The 19,711-nt window shown below is 39.2% G+C and overlaps 1 protein-coding gene across 6 annotated transcripts in view; it reads left to right on the top strand.

Annotated features, from left to right (window-relative positions):
* The window catches only part of UNC13B (unc-13 homolog B), a 217,069-nt gene that overhangs the window by 114,957 nt on the left and 82,401 nt on the right, over positions 1-19,711 (top strand). For 5 of the 6 annotated variants that reach the window (XM_032396862.1, XM_032396860.1, XM_032396859.1 and 2 more), the window contains 2 exons: positions 13,348-13,662; positions 16,129-16,219. In XM_032396862.1, coding sequence (XP_032252753.1) covers positions 13,348-13,662; positions 16,129-16,219 — 406 coding nt within the window. Of the gene's footprint in view, positions 1-3,202; positions 11,210-13,347; positions 13,663-16,128; positions 16,220-19,711 lie in introns of all 6 variants that reach the window. The other variant, XM_032396865.1, reaches the window with a different exon arrangement.

Below are 19,711 nucleotides of genomic sequence, written 5' to 3'. Positions count from 1 at the left end.
ATTCTCTCTCAGATTGTGTCATTATTCTGTTTCCCCAACATTTTACCCATTGATTTTAGCATCCATTGATGATCCTTGTTTGAATCAATTATTGGTTGGAAGTTAATATTTTAAAAACCATTCCAGTTTAGCTCATACTTTTGATTGCTAAAATTCACCATACCATAATAACATATCATTTCTTTTTGCTCATTTTACCAAACTGGTGAATATTTATCCTGGTCCTCAGTTGGTTGCCTGTCTGCGAGAGAACATCCTATCTCAGTTTACTATCATCTCTGGAAATACTTTCAATGAATTTTTTTATATATCAACCATCACATAGAATTTTTACTGTTTATAATCTGATTCTAAAAAAGAAATATGCCAGGAATCCTACTGTAGTTGGTCTCTGCTCCTTGCTGGTTTATTAGATGAAAATTTTATTTTTTAATTATTTGATTTTAGTTGTTTATATTGTCCTACTTTAAGGAAAAAAAATAGCAAAAAATCCAATACTTTTGGCCCTCTTTCCCTCTGTATTTGTAAGCATTAGATGTGTAGGCCAACAGTAATAGTGGCATATCAACCTAAATGACTACATACTCTTCTAGAACACTGCATTTTAACCAGTTATTACCCTATTATTATTTTAGTTATTTCCTGGGCTACTGCTATAATAATACTTAGAGGAGCATTAGTGATACACTTTAAAGTGTAAATTTTTTGCTAAAGATTTTTTAATTGATCCCATATAAATTTGATTTTACTGTATCAGTATATGAAATGAGGTTAAAGAGTGAATATTTTTTTCATCTCCAGCAGAGAAAAGAATTACAATTATTTATTTATTTATTTGAAAGAGTGTGTGAGCAAGAGAGAGCACAAGGTGGGGAGGGGCAGATGGAGAGGAAGAAGCAGACTCCCCACTCAGCAAGGAGCCTGAAGCGGGGCTCAATCCCAAGATCCTTGGATCTTTAACTGAGCCGAAGGCAGACGCTTAACCTAAAGACTCACGCAGGCACCCCCAAAATTACATGATTTTTAAGTAACCTTTTATCATAGACATTTTTAACTTAAATTTTGAAATGATTTATCCTTCAGAAAGTTTTAAAGACATTTTATCACTAGCATTGAATTTTAAACTTCTCTCTTACTGTAGATATCAAGTTCTTGGAGATGGTCTAAGTCTTGAAGTTACACAGTTTTTTAGGAAGAACATTTAAAATCCTAAGGGAACAAACATGTTCTTAGTATCTGCCAGTAAATTAGAAGTGTAAATATAAATAGCTTCATTCACTACAGCAATGGCTATCTATTCATTTAAGTTGAAGTATAAAGACTTCTAGGCTGGAGTTAGTTTAGTTTGAGTTTTTGAGGATACTGGACAATAATGAAACTGCATGTAAAAAAAGTAGATTGGATTTCTTTGCTCAACCAAATGGGCTTTTGCCTAATGAATCCAGAATAACTGGAAACTTACATAAATTATGTAAAAATACATAATTTGAGGTTTGTTGCTAAAGTGTGTCTAGTGTTGAGAGGGGTCAAAAGAATATCTCTTGAAGTTTATTATTAATATCTCTTCAAGTCTCTCTTGAAGAATTTTAGTGACTAAATGACCACTGTGATCTTGCTTCTGTTTCCTAAATAAATGCAATTGGAAGTTAAATCTACACAGGAACATACTGAGATGATAAGCTCCTAGTCTGCAGGTCCTCTGTGTACCCCTACATGAGTACACAGGAAGCAGGCAGTTTCTAATCTAACTGAAAGAAAGGTCAGGTATCTTATGTATTCATTGACTTCAGTTGGAATGTAGCTTCTAGTGTTAAAATCAGTATAGGAAGGGGCGCCTGGGTGGCTCAGTCGTTAAGTGTCTGCCTTAGGCTCAGGTCATGATCCCAGGGTCCTGGGATTGAGCCTCCCTGCTCAGCGGGAAGCCTGCTTCTCCCTCTCCCACTCCCCCTGCTTGTCCCTCTCTCGCTGTGTCTCTCTCTGTCAAATAAATAAAATCTTAAAAAAAAAAATCAGTATAGGGAAAGATACTCCTTTCACTGTGATCCTCAATGCATATATAGCTTTTAGATTTCACAAATTATAACGCTTTAAATAATTGTTCCATTGGGCTATAACAAGGTTTGACTTCTGACAGTCAAAGATTATTTTTATTATGTATATATTTATTTATTTGAGAGAGAGGGTGTGAGTGTGCTCATGGGAGCGGGAGCAGGGGGAGGAGCAGAGAGAGGGAGAGAATCTCAAGCAGACTCCGTGCTGAGCACAGAGCCCGACTTGGGGCTCGATCTCACCACTCTGAGATCACGACCTGAGCCAATATCAAGAGTCGGATACTTAACTAAGCCACCCAGGTACACCTATTTTTTCTTTTTTTTTTTTAAAAAGAAATATGTTTGGCCATACTCTTGGCTATACTGCCTCAAATAATAACTTTCAGCAAGTTAACAGCTTGACTTTTCAGACCCAAATTAATCAACAAATTTGGGTTTCTTGAAATCCCTTGATATGTTGAATACTTAACAGTTCTAAACCTGGGCATTGCAAATACATTCTAAATATTGAGGAAACATGTTCATTTTGCTTGTTTCTACCTTTCTTGAAAAATAAAAGCATCCTAAAAAGCTCATGGTAGCAAGTAGCTACGGTTATTACTATAGCTGTTCTTTTTCTGATGTGGAAAAACTCTTGGATTAAATTGCTTTAATATTGATTTAAGAACATAGAGATTTCTTTATCATATTTTTTCAGTCTGAATGGTTTTTATCATATTGACAATTTTATTTTAGTTTTCTCGTTGAACATGCACTAAATTTTATAATTTGTTTCTTCCTTTTCCCTGTTCCTTCTCTTTTCTTTGCCTTACTATTCCTCTGATTTTATTCCTTTACATCAGACAAGGTTTGCAGGCCAAAAATGACAAAATTAGGATTATTTCAGCTTTCTCTGATGTTGACTATGAAGAGCAAGAAAGTATATATGAGGAGAGAGAGGGGAAAATAACACAAGAGTTTCTAGAAAGCAGTAACATAAAGGAAGCAGAAGTAAAAGAAATTAGAGCTCTTTCAAAAACTGATAAATATTACAACCAACAAGAACAACTGAAGTACAAGAATTGGAAAAAGATACCATCTCAGGGTCAAGAAACTGAATATCCTGCTGCCTTTAATTTTGACCATAAGTTTGAAACATCTGTGTTCTCCAGATATCCTCAGAAATATGATACAATAGATAGAAGGAAAAACAAGCCGTTATACCATCATTTTGGAGACCGTGAAAGAAGACAGTATGGTGATAGATCAGGAACTGAGACTGACTTGGAAAGTACATATCCTAACACTGAAAAGTGTAACATTTGCCACATTGAAAAGAAGAAACAAAATTATCCAGTTTTGCGCCCTTATAAAAATGGTTTTGTGGTTAAGAGTGGCACGTGGACCACTAAGTCGCAAAATCATGATTATGATCTTTCTGATTGTTTTAAGAACTGTGAAAAGTCATCTGGCTTAAACCAGCATGTCACTAATTTCACTCCATTAGATATTTTTGAAGATTCTACTAGCAGTACTTCTGATGAACTTCTGAGTTCTCCTCTTACTGATATACAGGAAGGTTTACTGTCACCAACAAGTCCTCCATCCAATGTCCATCATATTGGAGGCTTACCTGAAGAATATCATGTAACATGTCCAGTATTCTCATTACCAAAGGTGAATTGTGAGGCAAAAACACTTGGAGATCTGTCTGGGTGCCCCATGGAAGAGATGACCCCTTCCTCTCTTGAGGAACCCAAGAAGGACTGTGTTGATACAATGGATGAGCTTCAGTGTTTGGTAGAAACAGTATCAGAATATTTAGCAGAGAAGGAAGAAGAGATTAATAGATTTGGTTCCCTTTCAAAAACTAAAAAATCACTTAAACACAACAGTACTGTTGATAATGAGGAACAGAAAATGCCTGGGGATCAAATGCCACCTTCAAACATTGTCAAGAATGACAAGGATAAGGCCATCTCTTTCCCTGAGCTGAATGGAGTGAAATGTGCTGTTGGTTTTTTGTTCAGTTCACTCACAGAAAAAGTGGGTTCGGGCACAAAGCATCTAACAACCTCTGTGGAAAAGCTGGTTTCTTTAGTTCCAGAGAAAACAGAAACTCTTAATCAAATAGAGACAGTTAATTCAGGATCTAAACCCAGAGCCGAGTCAGTATTGGGGAAGGATCTTTCCATGCAATCTCCATTATCCTCTCAAGCAGTTGATAATAAGGATTTTGGGAGAAATGACAAAACCTCTGAAAATGAGCACACAGGTAGTAAAACTGGAAATATAAGCTTTCAGGATGTAACAGAGACTGTTGGAAGGGACTCCACTCCACAGAGTCAGAGTTCAGTTATAAAGTCTGTTTTTAGCATGCTAAATCCCTTAAAGATCTTTTCGGAAAAGGATGAAACCAAAAAAGATGATGGCCAGAACAAGCCAATAAGAAAGGAAAACTTTTTTGAGTGTGGATCAGAGTCAAATCATAGGGAAGACACTCTTGGCAATAACAGTAGTATTATCACTCTAGGTAGGAATGATGGAGAAAATACAAGCTCAACCCAAATGCCCACAAGTGAGGATTTGTTGTTATCTTCCCAAGCAGCCAATGAACCTTCAAACTTAGGCAGTTCTGCAAATAAAAATGTTGATATTGAGAGTCTCTTGGAAATAAAACCCTGTATAGATCTGTCTCTATTACCAGATCAATCAAAAATATGTGCTAAAGACACTCAAGGACAACCTTGTATAACTGGAAGTACAACTGCAAATAAAGAGTCTTCTTCAAAGCCATTAGAGGGGGACAAAGTTACTAGTGATGATGATTTTCTTGAGCCACTCAGAAAATCATTTAGCCAGTTTTTGCTCAATTCACCTGAGACCTGTTCAAAGGAAACTTTGTCAGAATCTATGAAAATTCACCAGTTGGAGGAGGATGGGTGGGAGAGGGACCCTAAGAAAGATGGACATTCCTTTTCCTTTAGTGGAAAACTACATATTCCATTTTTCAGAGTTCTTAGTCATTCCGAAAAGCAGGATTTAAGAGAGAAAGGAAGCATTTTTCCTTCATTTAAATTTCCTTTCACTGACAGCCATAACACTGTCACTGACCAGAGATTTCCTGATTCAGCAGTAACCATTGATGAAGAGATCCAAAGAAACTGCCATGAAAATGCCAAACTTGGTTTAATAAAATCTAGTTCAGTTCCAAATATTCATAATAATTTAGGGAAATTTGATGATACAGAAACATTTAATAAAAACGACCAGATAAATTTTCCTGAAGATGACACACTTAATAAAATAAAGACTAATTCAGTTCCAATTATTAGTAATGATCTTGGGAAATTTGGGAACATAGAGAAATTAAATTCAAGTGACCACGCAGCAGTAGGTAACTGTCACAGAGATACCTCAGCCGTCCTTGGAATTGTGTCCAAAGAATATATTCCTTCAGATTCTTCAGAAGAAAGTAAAACTCTTACACAAATGACATCTTTAACAGTATCAGACTGTTCATTAGCATCTACTATCATTTCAGAATCCACCTTGGTTAATGAAATTAATGAAGATAGACTTGTAGATAAAGCTTCCAAGACAAGAACCCAAGGAGGCCTCCTTTCTGGTCTGTTTAACAGGTTTTCTTCTCTTGAAAATTTGTCTAGTCAACAAGAATTAAATTTGAAGAGTGATGATTCTCATCATAAGAATAATAACCCAGGCTTACTCTCTGGAATATTTAACCTGATATCCAATAACAGTGTGACTGTTCATAAACCAGATGAAGCAAGGTCCATGTCTTTAGGCAACATAACAAGTTTGAATGGAAATAAACATTTATCCTTGGATGAGATCCCTGTTACTTCATGTGTGACTTCTGGAAACCAGAGGAACCATGTTGAAAAAGAAGAAACATCTGGCTTTATAAAAAGCTTTGTATCTTTACCTAAAGAAAATATACCATTATGTGATGCTTGGGTTGATAGTCATCACTGCCCTCCCACATGGAAGAAACAGCAAAAGGAAAACAATTGCCCCTCTTCTGAGAACAGGGTATTTCACTGTGCTCCAAGCACTCAGCGGGGCCTCTTAGAGGAATCTCTGGCTGAGAGGCTGACACCACACCATGTTCTTAAGGCGAAAATACATGAAAATTCAAACAAGTTAAATCCATCTATACTAAATACTAACATTCTTAATATATCAAACCACTGTCAGGCTTTTGAAGAGATGAATAATACTTTCTGTTATGAATGGGACTCTGATATAAAAGATTTCTCCAAAAATTCCAGGAAACTTCAGCCAGTTTATTATATGTTAAATCAAAATACATTCCCATCAGGTGATGTTTTCTTGTGGCCTGACTCAGAAAATTCGGCAATAAATTTTTGCCAAAAGGATCAAAATGCAAATGTCTTGGAGTGGAAAACAAATCCAAACAGTGTCATTTGGCGTGACTTACCATATGAATCATTGGAGCAGTTAGCATTTAATGAAGATAACTTATTAAGTGATATGTGGGCAGCTCACTCATTATATGGAAATTCTTATTTTCCAGTTAATGAGACGAAGAATTCACTAGAAGAATTACCCATTGACTTAAGTTGTTCTTCAGGTTATGAGAAGACTACATGTTCCATAGTTGATCAAGAATTATTAAGAATGGATGAAAACTTTGTTTTTTCAAGTGTTGGTTATGAATACCAAGAATGGTTGTCATGTCTTGAAAGTGGAGTGTGGTGGCCATCAGAAGATGGAGATTATGGATATTATATGTTCCATGATGGTCAGTATATGTATTATCTCCTCACTGATTCTACTGGGCAGTATGCATATTTATTTATACCTGATTGTTCTTATCAAGAGTATTTGAATTGTGGTTTACAGACAAATGATCTATCAAGTATTATGTTGGATGACAGCATTATTTCTGCCTATAGTTTTAAGGAAGATGAATTATTCTGGTGTGTTGAAGAGGAACCAATTGATGACCCTCTTGATTTATCTGTAGTTTTGCCAAGAAGTGAGGGACCAGTGTATCTAAATTTAGGAACCTTTTCACAAGTATTTGAAGAGTCAGGTTGTGGCCAAAAGGATCAACCGTTAGATTTTTCAGGCTATAATCTTAAGAAGTTTAAAGGAAATTTTGGATCTTTTGAAGAAAGGGTATGTGGTTCTGAAGACTTTGAATATATATTGGATCTCAGGAATCAGCCCCAAACTATTGGAAATCATGACTTAAATAAAAGTCATTTTATAGAAGGAGATAAGAACCAGTCTCCAGCAAAGGATTCATTAGTTTACCCTTCTCGTTTACATTGGGTTCAGTCTTCTGAAGAAGCTACCTCTTTGGTTCATCCTGAAAATATGACTAATAGTCCACAGCAAACAGGAGAAATGTCATCATTGAACAAAGTGACTTCATTATTTTCTGCTTTAGTTGGAAATACTTTGTATTTTGTTGAGAATGAATCCTTAGAGTCTTTGGTCATGAAGAAAATGGATCAGCAGTCAGACTTGGCAGAACTCACAAATAATGGTCTTCAGTCATTAATCTTGAATAAACAATTAGAGAGTAACTCCCAAGATAAAGAAGAAAGTCTTCTCAAGAAGGATGTAGAAAGACAAATAGTATCCAATGTGCAGCAACCAGAATTTATTAAAAGTATGAAGCAAGAATTCCCTTTAAATAAAAGTTTTCATGTAAAAAAACAAAGTTTGTTAAAATCTGTTATCCAGGTAAGCCAAACAACTCCTCAGGCTAAATCAGATGTAGAAGATAATGAAATAATTACAGTTGACTCTATTTCAGTTCCTCTTACATCACAGTTTAGTAGGGATGAACCCAAGAACTGTGAGATTCCTCAGGACCAGTTTTCCAAAGAGTCTGAGAGAACATTATTTAAAAGTGCATTGAAACTCCTTGGTCGGGGAGAAGACTCTTTAGTAAGTACAGTATCAAATGGAAAACAGGCATCTGGATTTTTGAACCTCTTTAAAACCCAGGTGAATAAAGAAGGACCACCAAATTTAGAAAAGAATGGTGATAAAAATAGAAATATACCTTCTCAGCAAAAGAATGAATCTCCTGGTGTTTCGAATTTTTTTGGTACCCTTGGGGATTTATTTAAAACCAATGCATCTTCTATACAGACAACTGAAAATATGTCTGTTTCTTCATCGGTTAATAAGGATGAAGTCAAATCAAGTCCTAATCCTGCACAGCTAATTATCCAGGATGTTGGGAACTTTTCTGCTACACCAGTTGCCTCTAAAAGGAAGGTTCGAGTTAGGAGTCTGAACAAGCAGATTACTATTGATGACAGTGGGCTAAAAGAACCATCGACTAGGGATATACAGAGTAATAATTTGACTGAGGAAGAGGTACATTCCAGAGACTACCTAATCCAGCAATCACCAAGTCAGTCTTTCTCAGCAAATTGTCTTGAAGAGTCTTCCAGAGATTCTTCAATAAAAACTAGTGGTGTGTCTACAGTGACAGAAGTTTCAAGAAGTAATGAATTATCTTTTGATATTCTCAGCCCAAGAAATTCAAAGGAACAAGATCATTTTTCCAGCCAACACTGGAGTTATTCAACTCCCACAACCTCTCCCTCTCAACCAGAGTTGCCCACCAGAAAGAGTGTATTTTCTTTCCTGACTGGATCTGAAAAATCTGAGAACAGAGGCTCTGCTCCTCTACTGAGAACCAAATCTCAAGCAGAAGGGCTGTTTACACTTCCTTCCTTTTTTTCCACTACTAACTCAAGCAGCAAGAAGGATGCCTCTCATAATAGCTCTTTTAGTTTCTTCAACTTATCATTTTTGGATGGAAAGCAGCAGACTTCTGGGGAAAAACACAGCCTTTCAACTGTTGCTCCAGTGACTTCCCAGCCCTGTAAGAAGCCAAGTGTTTTTGTAGACATGGGTGGCACAAGAACTGGAGAAGGTTCCAGTGGCAATAGAGATAGTATAGTCCAGGAGGTGGTTCATGAACAGCAAATGGCTCCTTGTGTTTCCATTAGCAACACCATCGGGGTTACTTCCCTTACAGATGAGCTCAATGTAGAGAAGGACTATCAGGGAAAACTAGATTCTAGTAACGGACTAGGGACATCTTTAGCAGATTTCCAGATGAATCAGTTGCAAAATGACATTGTTCCTCATTCACCAGAATTTCAGGCACAGACTGAAACACTGCTCATTGGTCCAGAGACCCTTGGGGTAGCTCCTTGTGAAGAAGAACCTTTCATACAGGAAGCCTTCCCTAGTGGCTCATTGGCCAAGTCTTTTCCACATGATAACCGTTTGACTGAAAAGCTCAACAATTCAGACACTTGTACTAACCACCACCAAAATGAAAGATTTACTGGTGACCTCTTAAACTTGCCATTGGAAAAGGCCCCTGATGAGGTCTTAACACAGATCCCGGAGCCAACCTCTCCCTCTCTGGAGCCAGGGTGTACAAGGCACCTCCAGAGTAGAGAGGCAGATAAAGAGGAAGACAAATCAGTGTTGGGCTCCTCAGTAGAGGTGCTTTCAGGGTTTGTGACAAAAGTGAAATCTTTCTCTGGGTGCTTAATTGAACCTCCCAAAACTTTCTCTGGACTTTTCTCCTCTCCTAAACCACCAAAGAAAAACTCCTTTTTCTCTCTTTCTTCTGGTGCATCATCTCAGTCCTTCAAAGGTGAGTTATTTGGAATTTTTAAAAGTCCCAAACCAGACACATACAAACAAGAATCACCTATCCCACCTACTGCATGGCCTCAAAATGGTAGTTGCGGAGATACTGTAGGATCAGTACCTCCAGAAAATCTGTGGAGAGAAGCTTCCTCTTCAGCACTCAATTCAGAATCTACTCTCAGTGACTGTACAATGACTGTAGTTAGTGCAAAGTCAGACTCAGAGACCCTGACAGATGATACTAAACTAACAACTGAAATGGAAAACAATAATATCCCTGACAATATTCTAGAACCCCAAGATTCTGAAATAATTGGGGCTGCACCTTCTGTTTCAGGGGACGATGCTGGGCAAGGAGTATTGTCTCTGAGTGATGAAGGAGACATGGGGTTGTTGCAGGGCACAGACACAGAGGCATCATTGGAAGCAGAGCTTATTCCATTGCCACCACATTTGGATTCAGATCCTACCTGTATTGCCAAAGAGCTTCCTCCTCCGGTTCCGCCACCTATTCCTCTTAAGGCAAAGCCAGCTATGCAGTCTGCCTCCACAAACCAAGACTTCTTGGAACTACAGGCAGCCAGTTCACTGGAAACCAGTACTGCACTGTTCAGTGAGGCAAGTGTTGGCCAGAGTGCCACACCAGAAACCCAAGGATACCTTTCCCACCCTGTGCTAGAGGAACCTGCTCTTTGTGCCAAAGAAAGTTATGGGATACTTGATACCCAGAAAGATCTACCTGCAGTCCCCCAGGAAACAGAGCAGCCAAGACCTCATTTTGAGATCCCAAACATGACCAATTGGCCAAAATTCCATTTCCCATCCTCTGCCACTGACTGTGGGAAACCACTGAGCTCTTTCTTTTCCCCATCTCCTTCCTCTGGCGATAGAGCAGCAGAGCCTGGTTTAATGGCCAGTTTTAAAAAGTTGTCAACTCTATTTGAGGGGGGTAATGAGGGGAAAGGGAATATCATTGCAAATGATCTAAAACTAAGGTTTGGAAAGAAGCTGGATCTTTCATTCACATGGCCAAAAGAGAACAAAGGGGGCCCTGAACAAACACCTGCAGAATCCTCTTCTCCAGCTTTGGTTATCAGCAGTGATCAGGACCTTAACGCTAGGGAGGTTGACAAAGCTTTAGAGTCTTCTCAAATGTCTGAGGCTAATGCTGAGCCAGCTACTCAACCCTCTGGGACCTCTGAGCAGCAGGAGACCAGGCCAAGTATATGTGCTCATGAGCTTTCAGGGCCTGGAGAAATGGAAAACCAGCAGGAAGTCTCAGCATCAGGAGAACACTGGGGTTCCAAAGACAACCTTTCTAGCTCCACCTATCCTTCAGGGAGTCATAAGGAAGAACACTGCACTGTTACTGAGCTACTTCACCAGCCAGAAATTCAAAAGGAGGAGGTGATGCCTGCTAGTACTGACTCTCTTTCAAACGTACAGCAGCCAGTTACTCTCCATGGCATCAAGGAACCAAAGACCGACAAAAGGCCTGTTCTCAACCTAAGCATCATAAATGATTTTAAGAAATTGACCATTTATGATGCAGTGACTTAGTGGTAGTTTAATGGTAGCCTGCTTTTTATTTTTCCTATGTCTTTCCTAGCATCTGAGCTTCATGTTAACTAGAGGTTAAGTAACAAGAAATAATGTGTGGGTCTTTTCATCCTCTCCCATCTCTCTAGTGCCAAATGTAATTCATTTATTGGGAGAAGGAATTTACTGCTAACGGAAAGGCTGGGCCCTGGGATTTACTCACTCTGGTTTGCTCTGCCTTGTGTAAAGTGGAATGGAGAATGGAGGGCAGGAAGAGGCAGCAAGTAGTAGTGTGGCATATATTAATGATAGGCTAGGATGCTTCCTTGGGCCTTCAGCACTTACATCTGTACTAGCTAGGAGAGATCTACTGTGCTTTGCCTTTCCAAGTCTTCTAAGATGCTTTCTCCAGTGGCAATGAGGTTATTAAGTAAAATGCAAGATGCAAAGGTTGGGATAATTTATATTCTATATCCTATTCCACATGGATTTGCATAGCTTCTTTCAGTCTTTGCCTTTTCGTACCCTTAAGACTGGTGTCTGGTAAATGCTTTGAGTAAAGTGTCACAGGAGCTTAAGGCTATCATTTGCTGTAGTTCTTTATTCTGGAGCATTGTGCTGGGTCCATGTGGAAAAGATCCTGTTATTTCCCATAAGAAGAAGCACCATATACAGTACAGCTTAAGAATGCTGCCAGGACCTCTTGCCCAAACCTGTCCAAAGTGGCTGGTTTTAGAGATCATGTGTGTGTGTGTATGTGTGTATACACATGTGTTAGGAACTGTTCATAACAGTGACCTGGTACCTGTCCTGCTGCCATGGGACAAAGGATCAGAAATTAGCCTGAAAATACCAGGTAATTGGGAGGAATCATAGAGAAAATATCCCTGGGAAACAATAATGATTTATCTTCATTTAGTCAAGGGTGAACATAAACCCTTTAGTTAAAGGCTTGACTCCGTGGCAAGGATCTTTGTCCTTTTGCATGGAGGCTTTCTAGCAGAGTACCGGAAGTGAAAGGGGGGGGCCCTGACTTGGGATAGAACTATCCCTATGAGCTGGGATAGATCTTACAGACCAACACCTAGAACCTCTGTCTTGAGTAGGACTGACAGCCTTAAATTCAGTATATGGCTCAAGGGAGTAACTTGTGGATACTGCTCTTCTTTCTAATCATGATTCACTGCCACTTTCTCTGCTATAGGTGCTATCTCTCATAGCAGGGGAACAAACTTCCTTTCTGGGTATGGGAATTCAGGTGATTGAGAAAGGGTTGGGCTGGCCTCTCTTCAAGTATAGAAATGCATTATTATGGTCCTGACCCAGAGCCAGGAGTTGGATTTTGTCCACTTTATCCCAAACGAGCCATGTCCTGAGAGCAACTCAGTTACGGGTGGGCAAGTTTATCTTTGGGACATTCCCTGTGCTGCCAGGGATGTCGTTGTAACATTCATGTTGATGAGACCATTCCCCAGAGGAATTTTTTTGGTAATAGATTTCATCTCCTAATGGTTTCCATTACCTCATTATGTAGATAGCTGTGAGATAATTGAAGGAACATTACCAATCTCCTTTGCTCATCCTAAGGAACAGACATTCACATTTACAATTATAGAGGAAGAAAAGGGGCATCAATTTAGTAAATAATAAAAAAAGGGAGTAGAGTTCATCCATTTTACTTTATGGAAATTAGAAAACTTTAATCACAGCCACTGGACAAGTTTCTTTAGAATCCGGGTAAAGAATATTAGGTGTAGACAAGAGGCTACTTTTATATTTAGTAATTCTTAATAATTAAGGTTAAGCCCCTGCTTACAAAAATCACTTTCAGACAAATATGCTTCAAAGTCTTTCACAGGTTGAGGTTAAGTGCTATTAGAGAATCCAGCATGTTGTATTGTTTTTCCTTTGTGCTTCTGCTGACTAGAAACTAGTTCTTCTAGATTGTGAAGTTTGGTCCTGTCTTCCCAGGAACCTCCTATTTGTGATTCTTGCCACTGAAAGAATCATTATTTCTGGATTTATCCATTACTTTTGTCCTCGTCCCTAGTTTGCATGTACGTACTCATCTGTCTTCCTCTCATTCTCACAGCCCCACCAGCAGTAGTAGGTATGGCTCCTCCTGTAATGTGAGTCAAGGAAGCTCTCAGTTGAGTGAACTAGACCAGTGTCACGAACGAGATGATGACCGTCGGGAGAGGGACTCCATTAATTCGTGCCACAGCTCTGACAGCTTCTCTAGAGATGGCCAAGTGGGTTTTGGAGAACAAGAGAAAGCCTTGGAGGTGACAGGTGAAGAAGAGAAGGGGAGAGCCTGTGAACCCAAGGAGAGGAAAGAAGATGCCACAATCCATCCTCCCCCAGATCTGGTGCTACACAAAGACCACATCCTAGGCCCCCAGGAGAGGTAGGTGATGGCTGCCTTGAGGAGTTCACGTGGTTTCCTCAGTACCTGCCTGTGGTATTTCTGGGTATAAGTGCTTTTCATTTGTTTCCCTACAGGTGGGTATGGTAGTGATCCAGGATACTGAGGTTTAGCTCTGCGCTGCTTCCTTTGATTTTTGGTATAATTCCCTAAATATTTTGAGGATCTCTGAAGAACACGGGTTCTTTGTAGTAGCTGCAGTGTATCAGGCCGCCTTGAATCTGTAGTTATTGGCCTACTAATTGACCTATTTTTGGTAGCCTCTGAGTCTGGAACTGATCTAAGCCCTACAACTTACTTCATTAAAAGGAGCTGCTTTGGATGAAATAGGCTTCCCAGCCTATTAATGTTTAAAAAAAATTTTTTTTAAGATTTTATTTTTATTTATTTATTAGAGAGTGAGCGAGAAAGAAACAGCATGAGAGGGGAGAGGGTCAGGGGGAGAAGCAGGCTCCCTGCTGAGCCAGGAGCCCGATGTGAGACTCGATCCCAGGACTCCGGGATCATGACCTGAGCCAAAGGCAGTCGCTTAACCAACTGAGCCACCAAGGCGCCCCTAATGTTTAAAATTCTTATGTGAGCATTGTTTTGTTTTGTTTTTTCCTGGTGGAGAAAACCAGGACAGAGTGAAGAAAGAATTGGTCTAAAAGCCAGATCAAACTCACCCTTCTGCTTCCCCAGGGTCTAGCAGTGTGTCTGGAATTAATTGGCACCCATAAGAAGAAAAATTTTAAACTTGTCTTTTTAACAGTCTTATAATGAAGCTTAGTACAATGTTTGAGTGTTATTGTTACTGAGCTGAATTGGTCAGTAGATTTGCTCATAGGTTGGGGCAGAGTGTGATTTTTCAGTCTTGGCACTATTGACATTTGGGACCAGATAATTCTTTGTTACGAGGAGCTATTGTGGGCATTGTGGAATGTATGGTGGCATCCCTGGCCTCTGTACTACATGCTTGTAGCAACCATCAGTTGTGACAACCAAAAATGTCTCCAGATGTTGTCAGATTTCCCATGGAGGGCAAAACTGCCCCCAGTTGAAAACCACTGGGGTAGAGTGATAAGGGCTAGGTGTGACTTGGATTCTCAAATTTCAAGGTCTAAAAATAAAGCCTCCACCAAAAGGTCAGAGCAGTGAGTGCAGTTATAAGTGGTAGAAGTTTGAAGAATTGTTGGTGTATCTACTCCACCACTGAAGATATAAACTTATTTTCTTTTCTCCTTACTTTTTCCTGATCTTTAGTCATTGGTGGTGGTTCATCTAATAGACAAGACATCCAAGAGGTGTGGTTGATGACCCAGTGAAAAATGGCTCTTTGTAGACCTTAGATTTGGCAGATGCTATTGTCTGGGTAGAGTTCTTGGTAGAGCAGCAGAAGGGCCCAGAACGAGTATTTGTTCTTCTCTACTGGCTGTGTCCTTTCAGATCCTAGCTGTGCAAGTGAAGTCCAGTTCTACCTTGGTCAGCAGTGCCCACAATATTTTAAAACAGTTGATCCAGTTGGATGGCGTCAGAGCTTGACCTATATTTCAGATATCTAGATGGTGGATGCTTATTTGCTGCCTTGGCACTAGACCTTAGTGGGAGAGAGGAGAAGCATTGTCACCAAGAATTGACCACTATTCCACAGTCAAGAATCTAGAGGATGATTTGTTCTAATACAGCAAAGTGTTTCTGTCCCAAAACTACTTTGTTACATTTATTATTGTTTCATTGAGGGTGTCCCTAAGGCAGCTCAAGGAATAAGACCATGGTAGGAAAAGGGCTGGGCTTTTTTCCTTAGCATTTTTGTTGTAGTCTAGGAATTGGTAAGCCTTCCAAAATTCTTAGTGGAGCAGGAAGGGTTTGCAGGAACAAAATTCTGCCCTAAGGATGGATGACATGTAGAACACCCAAGGGAGACTGGTGGTCTTGAGAGGTAAGGCGCAAGGATTAGTCCACATGTCTGCGTAGTTTTTGTGCTAACATTGACTCAGGGCCCTTGCCATTGCTTTTACTAGAATCCTGAAACCTGACTGTCCCAGTGAGCTGGCTCATTGGGTGAGTGAAAAATGGGGAAAGAAGAGCGGGAATGGATAAAAAGGTAAAAGGAGCTGTCATTTTAGAGAGCATTTTTTCCCCACATTGGCTATTTAGGACTATGCTGTTTAGTGGCCTGACTCATGAAACAAGTCTAGGCATGAATACAGACCATTTTACTTAAGATATTTGGCAGTTTGCCTTGAGCAGTCACCCTATGGCCTGGGCTTTTTTTTTTTTTTTTTTTAAAGATTTTATTTATTTATTTGACAGAGACACAGCGAGAGAGAGGGAACACAAGCAGGGGGAGTGGGAGAGGGAGAAGCAGGCTTCCTGCCGAGCAGGGAGGTGGACGTGGGGCTCGATCCCAGGACCCCGGGACCATGACGTGGGCTATTTTTAAAGAAACATTCTTTTCTTTGTTACAAGTTTTCCTGAGGAAAATGCTTCTTCGCCATTTACCCAAGCCAGAGCACACTGGATCCGAGCAGTTACCAAGGTCCGACTCCGGCTCCAGGAGGTAGGAAATCTGTTTTTCTAGTACTAGTTGGGATAATTTTTCCTTTGAAATTTGGAGACATATGGTGCTGAAGAAGCAGTCAGTGGTTAGTCATCTTATAGTGTGCTTCTGGGAATGCATGACAAGTAAGTTAGAGCCTTAAGGGATGGGAGGTGGTTGTTGGCTTCCTTCTATGCTGATTAATGGAAATCAAATAGACCTAGTGGGTTGAGAGCCTGAAGGTTAAGTTATATGCTATTTTCAGTACCATTGTCACTTTGAGGCCATTTTATTTTAAGCTTAGGACAGGAAACCATTACAAGGCCTTTTAGAGTCAGTTGTCTCCCTTGCTACCCAGTTCAAGGCCACTGGGCTGGCCTATTACAGAGGGTCTTTGTGATGGAGGATGTTTTTAAATGATGACAAGGGGCTGTCAGTAGTATAATACCTGGCAGATATTAAAAATGCCAGCATGCTCACATGTGTAAACACACTTGAAAAATAATTTATTTATTTATTTATTTATTTATTTATTTTTAAAGATTTTATTTATTTATTTGACAGAGAGAGACACAGCGAGAGAGCGAACACAAGCAGGGGGAGTGGGGGAGGGAGAAGCAGGCTTCCCGCAGAGCAGGGAGCCCGATGCGGGGCTCGATCCCAGGACTCTGGGATCACGACCTGAGCCGAAGGCAGACGCTTAACGACTGAGCCACCCAGGCGCCCCGAAAAATAATTTATTTTGAAATACTTTTAGACTTAGGGAAAAGTTGCCAAAATAGCAGTATAAAGAACTCTTAAATCTTTCTTGCCAAGATGCCCCGATAGTTGACATTACCACAGTTGCTTCATCACCCTCCATCTATTATGATTAATCTTTTTCTGAACCATTTAAGAAAAAGTTGAAGAGATGATGTGTTACTCCTAAATAGTCCTATTTGTATTTCCCAAAAAACTAAGGCTACTCTCCTATATAATTACAGTGTAACTATCCACAGGAGGAAATCAACAATGGCAACACCATCATCAAAACACCATACAGATTTTGCCAGCTGTCCCAACAATGTCTCTTTTCTTTCCTGGTCCAGGATACAATCCAGGCTGACATGTCTCATTTAGTGGTCATACCTCTTTAGTCTCCTTTAATCAGGAACAGTTCTTCAGTTTTATCTTGGACAGATGGTACAGGCCTTTTATTTTGTAGCATGTTCTTCATTTGGGGTCCATCCAATGTTTCCTCATGCTCAGACTCAGGTCATGCTTTCTTGGCAAGAATTACATAAAAATGATGCTGGGCTCTTTTTAATGAATTGTATCAGAAAGTACATGTGTCAACATGTGCTACCCTTCTTAATATTAATCTCAATCACCTACTCAAGTTTTTATTGGCCAGGTTTCCAACCTGTCAAGACACCTTTTTTTCCTTTTGTAACTGATGTAACTGGTACGTGTTTTGTGTACTCTGAGACTATGCCAATATCTTATTCCTCATTGCATCTCTACCTATGAGCTAAGCATCCATTGATGACTTCTCTCTGAATCTACCATCACTAGTGGTGGCTGCCAAATGGTAACTTTCTATTTCCAGTATACTTTCTACATTCATTAGTTGGCATTCTCCTGTAAGGAAGAGATTTCCCTTTTCTCCCATCAATTTATTTATATCACTATGGGCTCATGGATACCTAATTTATTATATAATGTATTGCATTTTACAGTTATAATCGTTATCATTTATTTTGTTGCTCATATTCTAGCTTTTTTTTTTTTTTAAGATTTTTATTTATTTATTTGACAGAGAGAGACAGCGCGAGAGAGGGAACACGAGCAGGGGGAGTGGGGGAGGGAGAAGCAGGCTTCCCGAGGAGCAGGGAGCCCAATGCACAGCTCGATCCCAGGACCCTTGGGATCATGACCTGAGCCGAAGGCAGACGGCAGACGCTTAACGACTGAGCCACCCAGGCGCCCTGTTCTAGCTTCTTACAAGCACTGCTAATTTGACCCTTCAGAGAGAAGATAATGTTTTAATAATGATTGAAAAGGTAGCTGCTTTGAATACAGATGTTTGAAAATGCTTTCTTTTGTGTGTGTGTGTGTTCTTTTTTTTTTTTATCAGAAACAATGACTGTTACCTATAAAAACCCATAACTGCATATTCTAAAATCTTGGAAAGAAACTGTTAACATGTTTATGGAGGCCCTGGGTGTCTCAGTCGTTAAGCGTCTGCCTTCGGCTCAGGTCATGATCCCTGGGTCCTGGGATCAAGCCCTGCATCGGGCTCCCTGCTCAGCGGGGAGCCTGCTTCTCCCTCTCACACTCCCCCTGCTTGTGTTCCTGCTCTCGCTATCTCTCTGTCAAATAAATAAATAAAATCTTAAAAAAAAGAAACTATTAACATATTTAAAAATATTTCTAATGAAAATTTTCAGTGAGGTTTGAACTTATTTGTTAAAAATATTTGGGAAGATATCAGAGAAAATGAGAATTTAATTAGCCAAATTTCAACAAAATCTTTGAATAATTGCTATGTAGGAACCAATTGCACATCTTTCATTTGACTGATGTATCTGTATCTTTTTGACAGCTTTGAAAACCAAGTATTGAAGTAATTGAAAATGGAACCAGTCCTTCAAATAATTCTGTAACAAAATGTTAAACCAAGATTTAAAAAATAATGAGGCGTATTGCATCACATTGCTTTCACTAAAAATGTTATTACTGCTGGTACTTTTAGTGACAGCAAAAAATATTTTTTATCATTAATCTTAAATTGTTTCTTTTATGCTTTTTACATATTTATAATGTAATGAATGTATTAGTACAGTTATACATGTATGTAGGTTTTAGATTTGGAGTCTGTTGATCTAGATTGACATGAGATAAACATTTAAAGTGAACATTTATGGAGTCAGTGTTATAATACGAACTTTTTATTTCTAATTTTCCCCATAAGTAAGGGTCTCATAATACTTATTATAAAGGAAAGTAAAACAAATAACATTCACTTAAAAGTTCTGAATGAGAAAAACAAGAATATATTGGAGCAGACACAGTTTGTTATGATTTTCTTCTTTTTAAGAGGCAATTTGGAGTCTCAAAAAGAATAGCTAAAAACAGTTGCCGAAGCTTGGAATCATTTAGGGAAAAGCATGGTTTATTTAAGAGTAACCAAGAACCATTGCTACTTAATTGAATAAGAGAACAACAGTAAATATATTCTTAACACAGGTAATGTAACTAGAAGCTGATTAGATGTGGCCAAGAGGATAAAGATAAGCCAGAGTTTAATGAAGGGTGTCAGATAGCGGTAGAAGTACACTATTTATACTTAACATGAGATTTGCTTGACTTATTGAGGTTGTGACATTAGGAAGTTAAGTACAGCACCCCAAATTTTTTTTCCTGAGTAATTGGAAGTTCCACTTAGTCACCCTTTAATGCTCTGTCCAATGTAATAATTGTTAGTTTATTGCTCTAGAGTTGCTTTGTGCAAGTGCAAGAAAACATGAATAT

Source organism: Phoca vitulina, unplaced genomic scaffold, assembly GCF_004348235.1.
Source record: "Phoca vitulina isolate PV1807 unplaced genomic scaffold, GSC_HSeal_1.0 scaffold94, whole genome shotgun sequence".
Lineage (NCBI taxonomy): Eukaryota > Metazoa > Chordata > Mammalia > Carnivora > Phocidae > Phoca > Phoca vitulina.
Note: the sequence above shows the minus strand (reverse complement) of the source record. Positions and strands in the feature narration are given on the sequence as shown.